This window comes from Passer domesticus, chromosome 2, assembly GCF_036417665.1.
Source record: "Passer domesticus isolate bPasDom1 chromosome 2, bPasDom1.hap1, whole genome shotgun sequence".
Classification (NCBI taxonomy): domain Eukaryota; kingdom Metazoa; phylum Chordata; class Aves; order Passeriformes; family Passeridae; genus Passer; species Passer domesticus.
The window spans coordinates 73730056-73747326 of NC_087475.1; the positions used below are offsets into that span (position 1 = coordinate 73730056).

Genomic DNA, 17271 nt, shown 5'->3' on the forward strand with positions numbered 1-17271 from the left:
GATTAAATTCATTATTTTAAAGTACTTCACAATGACACTACTATTACAGTTCTGCATAATGCTTCCCTGTTCCCACCCTCCACACAGGTAGTAAAAGTGCTACTGCTACAATGAAAACACAAAGACAGTAAATCTTGTCTGTGCAGCCACCACAAGCTCCCCTCACATTCATTAACACAGTGCCTTTAAGGCTGGCAGGTGCTTGGCTGGTTATCAAGAAGTCATTTCTAGGAAACTTTCTATAGCTGAGTAAAGTGGGAAAAACCCCACTGACATAAAAAGTTCTTACATACCTTTCAGCAGTTTTCTGAACATATTATAAGTAGGTAAGACTATTAACATGTGGGCTAGGAAATAATTTTAATGATTTAAGAACGTATTATTGTCTTTCATTTTTCTTTCTAGAACGGTTTCTATTCAGTCAGTGAACTTAATAAGGACTGCTTTACCACATATAGGAGTGGGGAGAGGAGAGAAAAAAGAAAGAACATGATACTGAGGAAGGTATATTGGCAAGGCAGTATTTTAAGCTCTGTAGACTTTTAGAAATTAACCATTTACCTAGTTCCAAAATGTCTGAAGGCAAGAGATAGGAGCTCTTACTACAGCAGAAGTTTTCTAATTTTGTCTGCAAAGCAAATGCTTCTTTCTTCTGTGAATATCTCCGAATATAGAAATGGCATGGATTTATAACATGGCTTACCAACACCAATTCAGTCAAACCTGAATAAGACATAACACAAATTACTAAACACCCTCCAAGTGAATCCAACAGATATTATCAGGCATAGGATTGAGCTTATGTTGCATTAATCATGATAATATTACCTCAAACAGATTTTAATGTGACAAGTCTGGTCATACTTGTTTCAAACTATTACCATGTTTGCTTCCTGATGAAGTTGCTCTTTTGAGCTACCTCCCTTATATTACCCTCCAAAGCAAAACTGTCTCACAAAGCGCTAGCCTGAATTTAAGTGGGTAATTCAGAGTTTTCATTGCCTCTAACAAAGACATAGAAAGCAAATTAGAGATTAAGACTTCTACCTTTAAGAACAGGTATGCTAAGCACTTTAGTCCTATAGTTACTCAGTGTTAGTGCACAAACACCAAGGAAGTAGCCAAGAGATGACCCTATGTAAGACAGGACTTGTGACTAAGCATCCAAATCCTCTGAACTGCAGGTACTTCCCTCCATTAGGGATACAAAAGACAGGTTTCTGTTCTGAAGCTACTCAACAAAGGTTGTTAATGGGTCAGAGGGTTTTAGAAGCCCCACAATCCAATTCTTACAAGAGTATTTTATACCACAAAGCTTCCTGCAAAGAAGAGAGACAACATCATCTAGACTGAATGTCACCTGCATGACTGATCAGGGCAGACCAACCAGATGGATTCCCAACATCTTGGAGCACTGCCACCTCTGATCTGCAACACATCATGGGTGACAGACTACACAGAACCCAGCATCTGAAACAATCTGAGCAGGTATCCAGGACTGTGCTTCCAAGTTTAGGAAACGCCACATCCAGAAGAGAGCCAAGATTTCTCTTGGCCATTTCCAGTGTAAAAAATGGCATCTGAACAAAAAGTCTGAATGACTTGAAAGACTTCCCCTATAGGGACACAGCCTCTTTTGGGTCATCCTGGTCACCATCTCCAAAGAGTGATGAGTCAGCTATCTTGTATTACATAACGAAGCATGGAATTATTAAGGCTGGAAAACACCTGTAAGACCCTGAGTACCTCCTGCACACCAGCCTGGCACTGCTGGACTCCCTCCTGTGTGACAGTGACTTTCAGTACCACAGGGTTCAATACTGGACACAGTACTCCAGATTCAGTCTGCTAACAGAGGGGAAGGATCCCTTCATGGACTAGTGCAAACCAGAGAAAACCTGACAAGCTGAGGAACCTAATTGTTCCTGCCAAATATCATAGGATAATGGCCTGGGAGAAGATACAGGAAGCTGAGGTAACTGACAGAAAAGAATTCTCCAGGAGCCAATGACAGGAAATCTGAGGGGACTGCAATAACTACAAGTCAAAGTAAATCATTGTATAGCAGATAGTGCTTTTAACCCTCTTTGGCTTGTGATAAAGTTTTCAATAAGCTAAACAGAAGAACAAAAAAAAAAAAAAACACAAAAGAATTGAAACAGACACGATTAAAGAACTTGCATGAGCCAACAGCATAATACAAGACTCAAATATAGGATCAGACTCAACAATGGAACACAGCAAGCATGAGGTACTAAGACACTTACCTTCCAAGTCATCTTCCAGTATTTCTTCTATTATGACATCAGGTGTTTCTTCCTGGTCATCAAGGATAAGGGTGTCCTGTCCATTATCTTCACTGTATTTGGGAAAAATTTTATTTGGAAACAAATTAACATAATTCAGTCCGTTTCTAGAAAAGCACAAGTCAAAGCAGAGCTTTTATTAAGAATTGCAACACTACGTAAAAAAAACCCACCTCATAAGACCACTGGAAATAAACTGAATTACATTTTTTAATACCAAGACAACAAAAAAACAGTATTAAAACTCTGAATCCTAGGAAGACACAGACACAGCACACAGTACTGTGGGCACAGCTTACTTCAAGAGCTACTTCCCACCTAGATGATCAGAGAGCACAAGTACAGATACTAACTCTTTGAAAAAAATGTTCATAATGTGATAAGATAGCTCATGTTGAAAAAAAAAGGCATATCAGATGCTTTTGTACTAACAGTTACTACTCACTCTCATATGTAGGCTTTTCAAGTATTACAGTATGCAATAAATCTTTTTTAGCCCTTTCAGTGTTAACTACAACAGCCCTAACAGCAACTCCATTCCAATTTTTCAAGCATTAGCCAAAGGCCACAGAAACAAACAAAACAACAACAAAAAACCCCAAATAATATAAAAGCAATTGTAATTTTAAAAATAAAAGGGTTTTCTTTGGTAATTTAAAGAAATTTCTTTTGGCATTTGACACAATCTGTATTTAGACTGTGAACTGGAAATACTACCAATTGCAGTACTTGTGGTTCATTAGAGATTCATTTACATGCACTTTCATGTGCTGAAATGATTAACATCTCTATTACATGTAGTACACAGTAAACACAGCACCCAGGGACATGGTTTAGTGGTTGCCTTGGCAGTGTTAGGTTTATAGTTGGATTCAATCACCTTTTCTAGCCTGATTCCATGGTCAAATCATTAATTGCCAATCGAAGTTGAAAAGTACACAGCATAAATGAAATCTGGATAACTTAAGTGATTCAGCAAAATGTACTAGGGCAAAACACAAGTAAAACCAAAATGCCAGGACTGAAACACAAACTGGACTCACTAGAATGCTGATTTAAATACTAGCATATAAAGATTTGCTTTGCAATTCTTAGAATTCCACAAGCACCTACATTTTGTTTTATTTGATCTCCAATAAATACTTAACCACTAGAGCAGGTAAATTACTATACCTATTATCTTTCATTAAAAAAATACTTACTTCCTTGTCATTCCCCGTTTAATCTCTCCCAAATTTTCTAATGAAGATGTAATCTCCAAAGTGTTCAGGAAAAAGCTCAAGAGAAGAGAAATATTATAGAAGGTGACAAGAATACTTTGATAAGTAATTTTGACAGTTTGACATCTATGGTGTTTTTCAGCACAATATTCATGGAGGGGCAAAGTAAGATTAATTACCTACTCCAGTTTATTTCTTCCTACAAAAACCAGATTTGGCTGCTCATTTATCTTCATGTTCATATTTAAAAACTCTTGTCTTATGCTTTCTCCCTTATGCACAGAGTACTGCAAAATTCACTCAGTTTTCTCATCCATACTCAGTTTTTCAATATATTATTCTGCACAGAGACAAAGAATTTTCTTTCCTTTGTAAAGAACAAAACTGTCTCAAGTCCAAAATATATGCTTCTGTTTATTGCTACACTATTAACTATTTTCTTTACCAATGAATGGTTTTCATTGGTAAAAAAAAAAAATCTTTTAAGCACTTTTACATTTAGTCTAATGGAACTGTGTATGCAACTTAAATAAATACCTTAGCTTTTCTATCCAGTTTTAATGAATGAAAACCCCTTCAGGAACATATGCGCTTTTCCACAACATTTTATGTCTACAGCAAGTGTCTCAATTTCTATGCACCTCCTACTTGTGTTTTTTTTTTTAACCTTTGGTGTAATTTTGGAGTGGCACAAGGTATGTAATACCTTTATAGTTATCCTTCATCAGGTCTCTTTTGTCCTCTGCTCAGCTGAATTTCTCAGAAAGTTTTCCAATGCAAAAAAATTGAATTTTATTATGTTTCAGCTTTCTTTTAAGTTAAGAGAGTTTACCATTATGCATTTAAACAGGCTTCTCTGAAATTGCCATTCATCACTGTCAGTATCTTCAAAGCAGTGACTTGGTAGGCAGGGCCTAAGTTTTCTAAAAGAGGATTTCATAGATAGAATATGGATAAAACAATCTCAAGAACTCAACTGACATGACTGGAGGGGTCCTAATTTTTGTCTCATGTTGGAACAACCCACCCAGGGACTTGCTGGAGACATGTGGCTAACAGAGCTGGGGCTGTTATGCCTGGAAAAGTCAAGGCACCAGGGAGACCTCACAGCACCTCCCAGAAAGACAGGCACAAGTTTTCTGCTAGAGCCTCCTGCAACAGTTTAAAACCAGTATCCCTTGACCCAAGGGAATGTTGATCCAGAGTAGATAAAAGGAATTTCTTACACTAAGAGCGGTGAAACAGCAGAGCAAGCAGCTTGGGGAGGTGTTAAATGCCCCTGGAAAGATCTAAGGTCAGACTGGATGGGGCTCTGAGCAACCTGATCTAGCTGAGGATGCCTTTACTCACTGGAGGACACTTGGACTACACAGCCTTTGAAGGTCCCACTCAAACCAAACCATTCTATGACTCTGTGATTTAAGACATGCAGACACTACACTTAAACACATGGTGAAGTGGAGCTGGTAGTGTTAGGTTAATGGTTGGACTCAGTGTTCCTAATAGCCTTTTGCAACCTAACTGATTCTGTGATCGTACAAAACTTGTTTGCATTTAGCGTGTAAATAATCAACTTGGTAAGCTTCATTTCCCTGTGCCAGTCAGAATCACACCCCTCACTCTATTACCAGAGTGGTTCCACATCCTGAAATATAACAGGGGCCCCCAGGATGTTCCAAAGTAGCACCATCTTTGTTCTGTCCCTCCATCATTTTCCAGTGTGGCCTTTATACAGTAGGAACTGCAGCACTCTTGACCAGCCTTGTGACCAAGCTGCACAGGGTCAGGTGTACCTCAGCTGTGACCTATTTTCTTACTCACTTCTGCTACAGAAATCAACAATCACTTCCAGTGAGAACAGCATGGCAACTGGGATTTTCCACAACTTTCTTTAGACATCAGCAACTGAAACAGCATTTAATGTTTCCTGAAGGTCAAAAATTGATTCACTAAAAAGGTAGTTAAGCCCTTATTCTCTCAATTTATTTCTATTTGTAAGGAAAGGAAGATTTCAGAAGTGGCAGTAGTCTATCAAGGATTTTTAAAATCCACATGTATTTGCCTACATTTCAGCAAATTGTATGTGCTTTCTCCCCCATGTCTCACATGAAGGCTATTGCCTACTTTTAGTGAAGAGTTCATACTTATGCCTGAAGTAGTAGTTTTTCAGTCACTGAAAGTAAAGAAGCTCAACTTCTGCTGTTTAACTGTCCCATGAACAGTTTTTGTAATTAAGATAACCCGTGCCTCTTTTTACTTCCCACTCCAGTAATTTACCTTGAAAGTATTTTGTCCTTTAGATTCATCACTTGTGAGAGCTCAGCCTCCACAGGCAACTTCAAGTCACAGATAATCTGAAATTAAGAAGTACAATCTTAGACTCCATTAAACAGGAAGTTAGGCAAGCACCTATTATCTACAGCATGACCTTAAATTTTATGGTAAAAACCCCGAGAGTTCAGCCAACAGCCAATTCTCAAGTATGTCTTCTTGCCTTATTAAGACTTAATGGTTGGGATTCTGTAATCTAAGCATATAAACAGAAGCAAAAGTCAGATACTCCTTTTGTTTCAACATCTAATGAGAAAGTGATCTCTACATAAAAAGACAGGCCTATGAGAGTGGTGACTGCCAGTTCCCAAAAAATCACAGTGGTGAGATGGAAGTAAATGACAGAAAAAAAAGGAAGGACTAGACTTCTTTTCTGGGTCAGAAGACTCAGTTTCTTCAGCTGGAAAGTGACAAATAGATGCAGGGTAGATGATTCTGGAAAGCACATTTCTTCAAGGAATGACAAGACCAATTATTCGCTCCTTTTCTCAATACAAGGATTACAAAGGCTCCAAACGAAATAACTGAGTGGCACATTTTGAAATAACAGAGCAAGTTATTTTACCTGATTTTAAACAGTAAAAAGTGGAACTCACTGACACAACCTACGCCTATGTACATATAATGCACATATGTACACACCCAGGCACATTACCATGACATTAAAGAAAATGTTCCACAATCTTATGACAGAATAAGGTAATGTTTATTCAGTGTAATGAGCCTGATGTATCCTATTGATACTAAAATCCTTAACCCCCAACTTTCCCAGTTTCTTGGATGCTTCCTCCAAGCATCTTTCCTCTGTTGCCAGACAGGAGACTTCACAGGATGGACCTCTGCTCTGCTACAGCCTGGCAGGTAGCATGGGTTTCTATGAACAGCAGATATGATGGCGAGAAACAATAAAAGGAAAGGCCTGGGACCAAGAGGATCAAGTGAGTGTGGCTATGAATTTTGGAGGAGTTCAGTGAGAAGGCTGGAGAATGGAAAAGGTTTGAGAAACTGAACTGATCCAAACGCCACCTTTTCACTGATCAGCAGCACTGTGCCACTTTTCCTATCCTCCCCTCCATTTCTCGTTTCAGATGCCAAACTCAAAGTAAGAACCACCTTTTTGTGCTTTGTATCAGTCACCAGACTGTAACTTGTGACTAAGACCAAATAAAAATTCTGTGTCTGTGAAGAAGCAGGGGAAGAATATAATAGCCAAAAAATGTCAGCATTGAAGCAAACTGGGACCACAAAATTTCAATTCAAACTTGAATATATTCCTTAAAAATAAATTATTTCACAGTGCAGGAATGTTACTACCTGAGTGAGATCACAACAGTTCCTTGGAGAACGTGAAAATTTTAATTCCTTTGCTGTCTTAATGGCACCAATCAAGTGCTTCCTCTTCTCTTCGATGATTTCCTTAGTTTTTGCAATACTAGAACTGTAGTTGTTGATGTTCTCCTTTAATTCTGCGAATGATTTCCTTTTCCTGTATTAAAAACATTACTTTTCACAGAATTTAACACGCACTCAGCTGCACAGACTCAAATGTGAACTGTAACACAGCTGCCAGCCACACAATACAAAGTGGATACATCTCACACCCAAGGATCATCTTCCCCAAACAGTGTGAAGTACAGGCATGGGAAATGCATTCTGTAAGTGGAGGAACCACAAAAGTTAAAGAGTTCACACTGAAAAGACATTTATTAATTAAATATTAGGACCACTCTTCTATTTCAACCTTCTGAACACATTCAACTGAAAAATAAACAGCTGAATCTTACAATTAATTCTACTAAGGTAAGATTGAAGACCATCCCCTTCAGAGGCTCTTCTGGAAACCTGAGCTTTAACATCTCTCTCCCCTCACCCTGAAGACATAAATATTGTGAAAATCCAGCAATGAAGTGTCCCTACACTTCTATCAGCTTGAAAACGTGAAGGAAGTAAATTAAAAACCCCCTGCTATCCCTGCTGTTAAAATTATCATCCACTAATAACAGTATTACAAAACCTCAAAATTGAGCTTTTTCAGAAAATTAACATTATGAGCAGTTTTTCTTATCTTTTTAAGAGCAGAGGCAGCATAAGCTGGTGTTTTCCAACCATGCAAACCAGCTCCAAGATGCCACAATGAAAGAGTAAAAATAAAAGACAGGTACTAGAAATACTGCTATGAGAAAATTCTAAGCAAAATTTTAGTCTTTCACCTGAATTAGGAAGAGGTTTGTGGTAAAAGTAACTCACCCGTGCCATACTACAAAACTAGATTACTACCTTGACAGAAGAGTAATAAGTTCATCAAGTGTTCTATCTGCAGCTTCTGTAACTTTGTCTTTTTTATGCTTTACTTTCAACTCCAAGTATTCCAGCACCTATTTTGTTCAGTACGAATAAACATGCATTATTTCATTATTATTTTATTATTCTCACAATACTACTACTACTTTTAAAATTGAGAAGAGAAGCAATGAACAGTAAGACAGTGATGGATACCCCAGCAGACAGAATTACATTAAACCACTTATAGCTCATTACAACCCTCTGTTTTCTCTAACTTGGAGTCAGCTGGCACTGTTTGAATCCTCCACTGAAGCTTTTAGGTCTATGAAGACTCAGATCTTGGCCCAACACTTTCCTCACCTGACATTCAAACACTGCACCATACACAGATAACACCACGCTGAGATTTCCACTGTTTTTTAAAACTCATTGTGAGCACAAAGGGAAAATTAAAAAAAAAAAAATCTTCCTCTGACTAAACATCAGTTTTGTCACTACAGTTACATTTAATAAAGAGACTATGGGAAAAAAAATCTCAATAGTGCAATACTGCTTTGGCAATTTCTCAATCTTTGTTGAAAACCTGTTGCAGAACCACAGTCTTGGTATTACAATATTATACCCATGAGTTATTATATTATAGCTGCTGAAACGGGAAGTTTTTACAATATGCTATCAGTGTATGAATTAGGAATTCAACATTGCTTTGCTTAACAGAAAGACTGGCCATTAGAAAGGGAATGGAGAACAGGCCTCACTGACACTTCCCACCACATTTACCAGAACTAAGTTTTTGAAACATTAAATACATCTATGCTGTGTATCTTACAAGTAAAATGCAGCACATTTAAGAAGAGCTAAAGTTTAAATAAACTAATTATCATTGATAAAATTAAAAAGTTAATTAATAAAACATACTAACACCCAAAACCTATTAGCTGGTATTTTAGGATTCTTCCTATGTTTTATACTGTGCATATAAATTACTTGATTACATTTTTCTGCACATTCTGTGCATTTTTTACTTCTGCTGCCCTCGTAACATCTTTTTCACCTTTAAATGCAGAAAGAGGCACACCAGATTTAAAAAATTAGAGTAGCTGCTAGAGTAGAAACAAAAGCTGAATTTTACCCTGATCTAAGGAAACATAAACCCAGTACTTAAAGACTGGCTTGCATATGGTTCTGCTAAATACATGTATTGACCTATTAACTTCAAATTATGCACAGGCTTGTGCACTCCTCTGCAGACTACTTCTCAGGCAGCAGCCTGGACTTTAAGGCTGTGTACTCACAGAAATAACATCAACAGCTGAAAGACAAAACAGGTAACAAAACAAAGGCAGAAAAAGTAAATTTAAATAGTGTGTTAATGCGTGACTACTCGCAACAAAAACCTTCAGTCTAAGAGAAGACTGATTATTTCATTATTTATTTAATTAAATTTCACCCACCTTGCTTGCATCATGGAAGTGGCCAAGATTACTAACAGCTATGCCCAAAGCTTCATCAATATCTTGCCCAGTGTTGTTCTCCTGAGGAAAAGTTTGCCAGTGAACATAAAAGTTGCTTGCACAACTAAAAGACAAGATGGTCTACAACCATTTGCCACTTTGACAGAGGCATTTGATGTGGATGACTGATGAGCTATGTGAAGACTCTCAGCAGCTCCAAAATGGCCATCGGGCACAAAATACATGGCTCACCTGAATTTCACTGACAACATTTCCACTGTAGTATTTCTGAAACAGATTCCAAATTTGCTTTTCAAAACAATTTAACTGCATACTCATGTACAAAGACCAAATTAAAACAGTACATGAAAAAAAAGCAAAATAAAGTTACTAATACAGAGAAAAGAAAACATGGAAGATTGAAGAATGGGAATACTGCAGCCTAGAACAAAAGTAAAACATTCAGTAGTTTGCCAATACAGGGAAGCCATTTTCAAACTTTAACAGGCACTGTAACAAAACTACCCAAGAAATCACATCAGACATTTGCAAGGTCAGTTTACAGGACAATGTCCACAGAAGAAAACATGACTGGCACTGGATATACAGTTCCTTTACAGTCACTTTAAAACATCCATAACTTGTGCTTTCTGGTCTAAAACCTCACAAACCTATTCAGAAATACGAGGTTATGAAAATTAATGGAATGTTTAAAAAGAGGTCCATTTGTCCACCAACCTTGCTGCCCTGAATTACTGTTTTGAGGATGTGAACATGAGCCTTGGCAGATGCCCCAAATTTAAAAACAAATAAAGAAGTCCCCAACTCAAATGTTGTGAAGCCTGGGGTATCTTTAAAGAAAAGCTAAATTCAAAATACATCATTTCACAGCAGCTGGATAGAACTAACAGTCTTCAGCTATGATCTCATTGGGGGGTCTGACCTGCACTCTTTTTGTCAAGTTACCTTATGGACACTGCAGCTGCACATCCCTATGATAAGGCAGAACAGTATCAAGTAACTGTTAAGGCTGAAGGGTTTTTTGTTTTACAAAGTGCACTATTAACTAAGCATATACCAAACCAAGTGAGAATACAAGGAAATTCCATGTTAACACACCATGTCAGATGATGGAGCTAGAGCTGATCCATCACTCAGCCCACCATTGGAAGAAAATGGGTACTGAACATTTTTCTCTTTGATATTGTGACTGAAGGGCCTGCAAACAAAAAAAAAATTGAAGATCTATGCATTTTCAATAAAGTACCAAACTTCCTACAAATACTTTACAGGAGTATTTCAAAATCTATCATTAAATATTTATGTAACAGATGAATTCACAAATAAAGCAGATACCCCATTTAAAAAAAAAAATCTCCTTTTTACTATAATCCCCTTAAACAAAACCTTAGTAGCTGGTAGTGATTCTTATCCTCAGTGAGAGTAAATGCATGACTATGAATATTCCAGGATTCATTTTTCATTTATTACTGTTAAAATCTTTAGAACACATGACCAGTAACACCAAAACCATTTGCTGGCAACCTGTTAGGAAGGCTCTTAAATTTTATTGTATGATGACCCCCAGCTGCTCTTCTGCAGCAGCTGAGAAGACTCCCACAAAAGCAGTCTGCATAAACCAGCCTTATTCCAGGAGGGAAGCCTTGTGTTGTTCTTCCTGGGCTCAGTTTGTTGTGTCTGACCAACGGTGAGAGATCTGGAGAACACTGCTGCAGAGACTGACAGCCACACATGAAATCTTTCATTTTGGGCAAAGTTAGCATGTTCTGAGTTTGGTGCATGTTACGTGCACCAAAACTCAGAAGATAAATTTCCAACATCTTCCTTTCAGAACAGGTTCCCTATGCAACAGACCTGAAAGAATTTTCTGGGACTATCCTTATTTGCATGAACATCAATCTCCACAGTAATAACACTGCAGGCTGAAGACAGCCACTTCAAGACTTCCTTCAGGTTCACACTGACTGGGCAAATAAACAAGTGAATGTACTTTAGATTTGACAAGACCACAGAATATTGCTGGTATCTGATCTTCATATAGCTGTGACTAGTTATGAAAACAGGAGCAATGGGATCAGCAGGTGTTGGGGGGAAGCAGGCAGAGTCCTTCCTACCACAGCCTGGCATTCAGCAGATATCTCTCCCTCTGAACTCTTATCAGCCATCTAACACAGTGCTTAAAACTTTCAGTTTCACACATTTTCAAGCCAAACCAATTTGTTTTTCCCTACCTCTCAATGCAACCATACCTGTACTCAAGGTGTTCCCACAGTATCAGACACTCATACCAACAACACATTAGTGAAGTTTAAAGAACACGCTAAAAAAAACAGCCCAAGGAAAATGTCTGGAATCACTTACTTGATCAAGTCTTCCCCCAGGCTGGCACTTAAAGTCATGAAAAGATTTAATAAAGGTTTACCTTGCTTGTCTTTCTGAGCTGCTGCCACGCAGCCCAAATTTAAAGTCCGTTCTGCTCTAAATTCAGAGGGGAAAAGGAAAACAAGTTAAACCACAGGCCTACAGCCAAATCCCAGGAAAAGGTGTTCTATAAACCTGTTTTCACCTTCAGTATCCACCCCTGCCCAGTATTTCAATTAGACCAAGCTTCAAAGTAAATGCTGCTGAGTTGTACAAGAGTAGGTCTAAGGAAAGAGCTCCAAAGTAGAACATATGTAGGCATGCAGTGCACATTTGTGATAAAAAAAAGTGTTTCAAGTAAAAGGAATCCCGACTTCCTGTTTGCACTTAGTATTTTCCCCATTATTATGCAAACCTTGTAACATACTGGACTCCTGAACCAAATTCTACAATGTACCTTTTCTATAAGGCTTAATCTCAGGGTTTCAATGCCAAAGATCTGACTAATTTGTATTTTGCAATAAATGCTGAACTGAATTTCATAAGAAGAAAAAAAGGCATTTCATGTTTGTCCAACATATAAACTTTGATGAAACAATGGCATTAACATGTTGTAACACACAAAAGTCATGCTCAAGATGCAGAAACAGAAAACCTCAAAACTTACACTACCAGGCAAAATTAAGGGATTTTTTTTTAGTATCTTTAAAATCTTTATGTACAGAAAATGTACATATTAATGAGTTGCTTTCTTGCACACTGTGTGCACACAAGAGGGTGGAACAGATCTGGCAACAAGGGGCACTGATGAGAATTGTAAGAACACACCTTCCTAAACGTCTGACGTGCACGACACAGCAACGCTGTGTAATGAGAAATGCCAGCAAGCTCCTGCTGGGGATGTAGGTGGTCACAAAGCACAGACCTTGAGCTCAGAGGGGATCTGAGCCTACTTTAACCACTCTCAGTGAAAATTCACAAGATCCTGTAATATTGCTGCTTTACACCACCACAGTGACTGCTGAACCGAAAGCTTCAGATCGACTTACTTGTGGAGAAGAGAAACAAAACAAATCAGTGCCTTCATCCTTCCCATCACCACGCAACACTGCAAAAGCAAGCACAGAGAAACACACTCCTGTAGGACATCCTAATCCATGAGACAACAGGAGCTCACCATCATCAGTGTAGTCTTCTAAATAGTATTCAGCAAGTCAACAGTAATTAGAAGCCTGACTTTTTTTAATAAGATAATTTAAGAGCTAGGAATAGAAATCAGACAGATAGATATAAAATACAGATATTAGCTGAGAATTACAAAGACTGACTTGTGTGTACTTATTTGGGTATTATCTGTTAACATCAGCTATATATATTGTTACAACATTCAGTACAGGATAACCACACAGAACAAAAAAAGGCAAACAACCCCAAACCTTCAAAATGCATAGTTAAGTAAAGGAAAAAATTGCTTCATAAATACTACGCATCCCATACAATTTTTCAACTCTTGGAAAAAAGTTACTCATGCAGAAAAACCCAGAAAAATGAGGTTTCTTTTAGAACAAACTTGACAATCACTTCATCAAGAAAAGGAGCTGGAGAGGAATCAAAAGGAATTGATTCTTCTTGCTTGCTACTGGTAAGTAGCAAATAAACAATGTGTTAATCAAATGCAGCAGCCCATCTACTGTCCTTAACAGATCATATAAAATGAAAATTAACAGTGAGTAGTGCACACAATAAAACTGCTGGAAATAAAAAGATCCCAAAGCCTTACCTTCCGCACTGAGAGCTTTTGACATATGACACAAATCACCGTTTCTCTGACGTGCCTGTGTAAAATGCTCTTCTAGTAGCTTAGGACATTGCCTTCAGAGGTAAAAGTAAAGATTTAGGATCATTAAGAATACTGGTAGGAAACTAATTTTGACTTTTAGCTCTTTCAGAGCTAAACTCATCCACTTTTATCAAATAATTTTATGAAGAAGCTGCAGTTAACAAAACAAACCACAAAAAATTTGTTATCCTCTCTTAACTGGGGAAGTACTTTAGCTCTGTGACACTGAATTAATCAAAGATAAAGGTGATACTACAGCTGCTAGGCATGCAGTATTTCAGGTAACTAGAACCAGCAAGAATAAATTTATGTAATCAGTTTTAATCACATTCATTATAGTTATTTAAAATGCACTGAATAAATCAACAGAGCTAATTTGTAAAAAATACATACAGACCAGTATGATACAGTATCTGACAGCATACCAAACTGCTTTTAAAATGTCTCTTTCCACGAACCTACTCCAAATACCGAAACTTTACACAAACTGAGTATTTTACTCACATACATAACACAGGAAAACGGTCTCACAACACTGCAGAATACAAACATTACTTCCCACATTTTCTCCATTCTATTTCCTGGTAACTGCGCAGTCAGAGCTTAAAAATATTAAAGCCACCATCTCAAAATTCACATACCTCACACCTTTCATCCTCCGTCTCGGAAGCTCTTTATTACTATCATCCAACAAGGAGAACTCTCCCCTTCCATTCATGGTGCCTAATTAAAAAAAAGGGATAAGTAACTTTCAACCTTTCAACACAGCGCAGCTCATCACTTGAGCCAACACTACAGGTCCACATCACTTTGTGCAGTGCAAAATGGAAGCGACAGATGCAGAAACCACATCAAGCACACGCCAGTTTCTTCCTTGAAAAGCAAATCCAAATGGCCAGACCAGGCTGCCCTGCACTGCTCAGCTGCTCTGACCCACCCGGCACCGCTGGGCACCCCTGACCGCGTAAACTCAAAGGATGCTTCCTCCCTACTGCAATCATACTCACTCCCTGTCCGCAATCCGCCCCGGCTCCCTTCCCTGGGGACTGCTGCCGACCCGCACCTCGGTGGTTTCTCCGGGCGCTGTTTTGCCCGCCGCCCGAGAGCAGCCCCGGCCCCAGCCCCGGCCCCGCGCGCGGGCTCAGGGAAGCGCGGCCGCCGCTCGCGCCCCGCGCCGCTCCGCGCGCCCAGCCCCTCGCGCGCCAAGATGGCGGCCGGCCGGGGCGCCTCTGGCGGCGGCCGCAGCCAATCGCGGGCAGGCGCGAGGGGCGGGGCGGGCCCTGAGGCGCGGGGCAGCATGGCGGCGGGCCCGCCCTGCAGCGGGCGTGGGCGCTGCGGCCCGGCTGGGGCACTACTCCGGCAGCGAAATCCGGGACAAAGTCGGGAGAGGGAAAGGTAGAAAACCCGTGGGCTGAGGTTAAGGTTTAATAGAGAAAGAAAAAGCTACGCGCATTAGCAAAGCAAAACAAGGGATTAATTCCCTGCTTCCCATGGGCAGGCAGGTGCTCAGCCCTCCTCGGGAGAGCAGGGACCCACCACGTACAATGGTAACTTGGGAAGACAAAAGCCATCGCTGCAAACATCCCACCTTCCTTTCTTTCCGTGTTTTGTACGCTGACCGTGATGTCGGATGGTCTGGAATGTTCCTTCGGTCAGACGGCGTCACCTGCCCTGGCTGTGTCCTCTCCCAGCCTCTCATGCACCCTCAGCTTCCTCACCAGCACGTCAGCTCAAAAGCTGACAATACAAAAGCAAAAAAGGGCCTGGTTCTGTGTGAGCAACAGCAACAACAAAACCATCTCTATGTTACCAATGCTCTGCTCAGCACAAATCCAAACCACCGCCACTGTCACTACCCCAGCCAAGACCAGCACACTGGATTAGAAGCCATGAAGTCCATGCTTTGGGGTTACTTTATTTACATGCAGTCTCTTTACTTGCAGAAGAAGCAAGAGGTATCTTTGCAGTGTTTTGCCACTCGTGTTTTGGCTGTCACAAATGTAGCGTGAAATTCTCCAGCTATGTTTAATCACCTCTAGTGAAATACAGTTGTGTTTTAAAATTAAAGACATGTTGATTTTCCTCTGCTGATGTCCAGGTGTTAAAAAGATAAGTTTCTTGTTGGTGGGATTGTCCTGTTAAGGTTTTGAGCTTGACATGCTCGGGGAAAGGTTACCAAAAGCTAATCAAGGTTACCAAAATTTACCAGGAAGGACATACCACTGATGGCACAGGGAAGGCTGAAACACAAACCTTAGTCAAGGTTTTCACAGAAACAGGGTGTACTGCACTTGGTGTGGCCAAGGCAAACAGTATTTGTGCGGAAAAGAGCCAAAAGTGGAGAGACTGCAATCCTGTGTGCTGAAAGGATGGGAGAAGAATTTCAGGAGGAATCCGGAAGAAAGCATGAAGAAAGGAGCAGTGAAGTTCAAAAACTACACAATTCTGTGGAGTAGGGCCTCACCCACTTTTTGGTAAAACACCCAAATCAAAGAAGTTTGCATTGGATTTTTTAAATCTACACTTGAATGAGCCTGATCTGTGTGAGGGGTGGAACTTTCCAGAAGTTACCCTCAAACTGATTTCCCTTGTAAATAATTTCCCTCAGATGGGAAGAACTTAATCATATCTCTCTATGTGGCCTATAAGAACCAACCCCCCTTCTCCTGCTCTGTGAATACCTGTCTTTCTGACTCTCCCTTCATTCTCACTTTTTGCAATGAAGCTAAAACATCAGGTGTTTTCTCAACATGTATTTAGATTTGGAAATTGCTTCCTCTACTTTCAAGGTGAGGGCAGGCTTGTTCACCCAAAATTTTGTTTTCATTTTCCTTGTTATGTGTTAATTCCCATTTAAAATCTAACTCACAAACAGCTTCTTAAGATCATAATGAGTAACAGCTGAGGAATAAAATGTAGGATTGGTGATGGCAGACCTGCTGTGGATGTAGGAGAGAAAGGGAAATGATAGGAAGGTTTGCCCTGATTAGAGATCTGAATGCAATTTTAAACCAGCAGAACATGATTATCTGAAAAGCAGTGTAACTAGCTATAAGAAGCCTGATTAGGCCTAATTAGCTCTTTGGTGGGAAGACAGCTCATTCTTGCTTATATTTTAGTTAAGTGAACAATAGCAACACATTCCAAAGTCATAGTTTTCTTGTTATTAATTGTGTAAAAATTTAAAAATTCACATTCTGCTCTCCATGTCTTTACAGAGAGATGTGCATAGAGGTTATATTATGTATCATGTATATATGATGGGATTTTATAGCTCTGTCAGCCTGTCTCCGAAAGAATAAATGAATGTAAACATCATCCCTTCAGTTTTGTGCTCACAGCACTCTGAAGACCTGAAGACAAAACGGGCGGTTCGGTTAATCATTCCTAAAAAGCGGTACTTATCCTGGAGGGAAGGAATACCACCTTGTGCCCGTGCACAGAGGGCACTAGCG

The 17271-nt window shown here is 39.5% G+C and overlaps 1 protein-coding gene across 5 annotated transcripts in view; it reads right to left on the reverse strand.

The window, feature by feature from the left end:
• The window catches only part of RNF17 (ring finger protein 17), a 39779-nt gene extending 24850 nt beyond the window's left edge, over positions 1 to 14929 (reverse strand). The window contains exons 1-13 of one of the 5 annotated variants that reach the window (XM_064409311.1): positions 14880 to 14929; positions 14458 to 14539; positions 13757 to 13848; positions 13026 to 13084; positions 12038 to 12093; positions 10714 to 10813; positions 9595 to 9675; positions 8135 to 8232; positions 7172 to 7343; positions 5804 to 5880; positions 3509 to 3622; positions 2268 to 2359; positions 562 to 723 (exon numbers count right to left, since the gene is read on the reverse strand). In XM_064409311.1, coding sequence (XP_064265381.1) covers positions 562 to 723; positions 2268 to 2359; positions 3509 to 3622; positions 5804 to 5880; positions 7172 to 7343; positions 8135 to 8232; positions 9595 to 9675; positions 10714 to 10813; positions 12038 to 12093; positions 13026 to 13084; positions 13757 to 13848; positions 14458 to 14534 — 1180 coding nt within the window. In that variant the 5' untranslated portion in view covers positions 14535 to 14539; positions 14880 to 14929. Of the gene's footprint in view, positions 1 to 561; positions 724 to 2267; positions 2360 to 3508; positions 3623 to 5803; positions 5881 to 7171; positions 7344 to 8134; positions 8233 to 9594; positions 9676 to 10713; positions 10814 to 12037; positions 12094 to 13025; positions 13085 to 13756; positions 13849 to 14457; positions 14540 to 14625; positions 14684 to 14823 lie in introns of those variants that run through there. The other 4 variants (XM_064409309.1, XM_064409308.1, XM_064409307.1 and 1 more) reach the window with 4 other exon arrangements.
• Positions 14930 to 17271: the final 2342 nt, after the last annotated feature.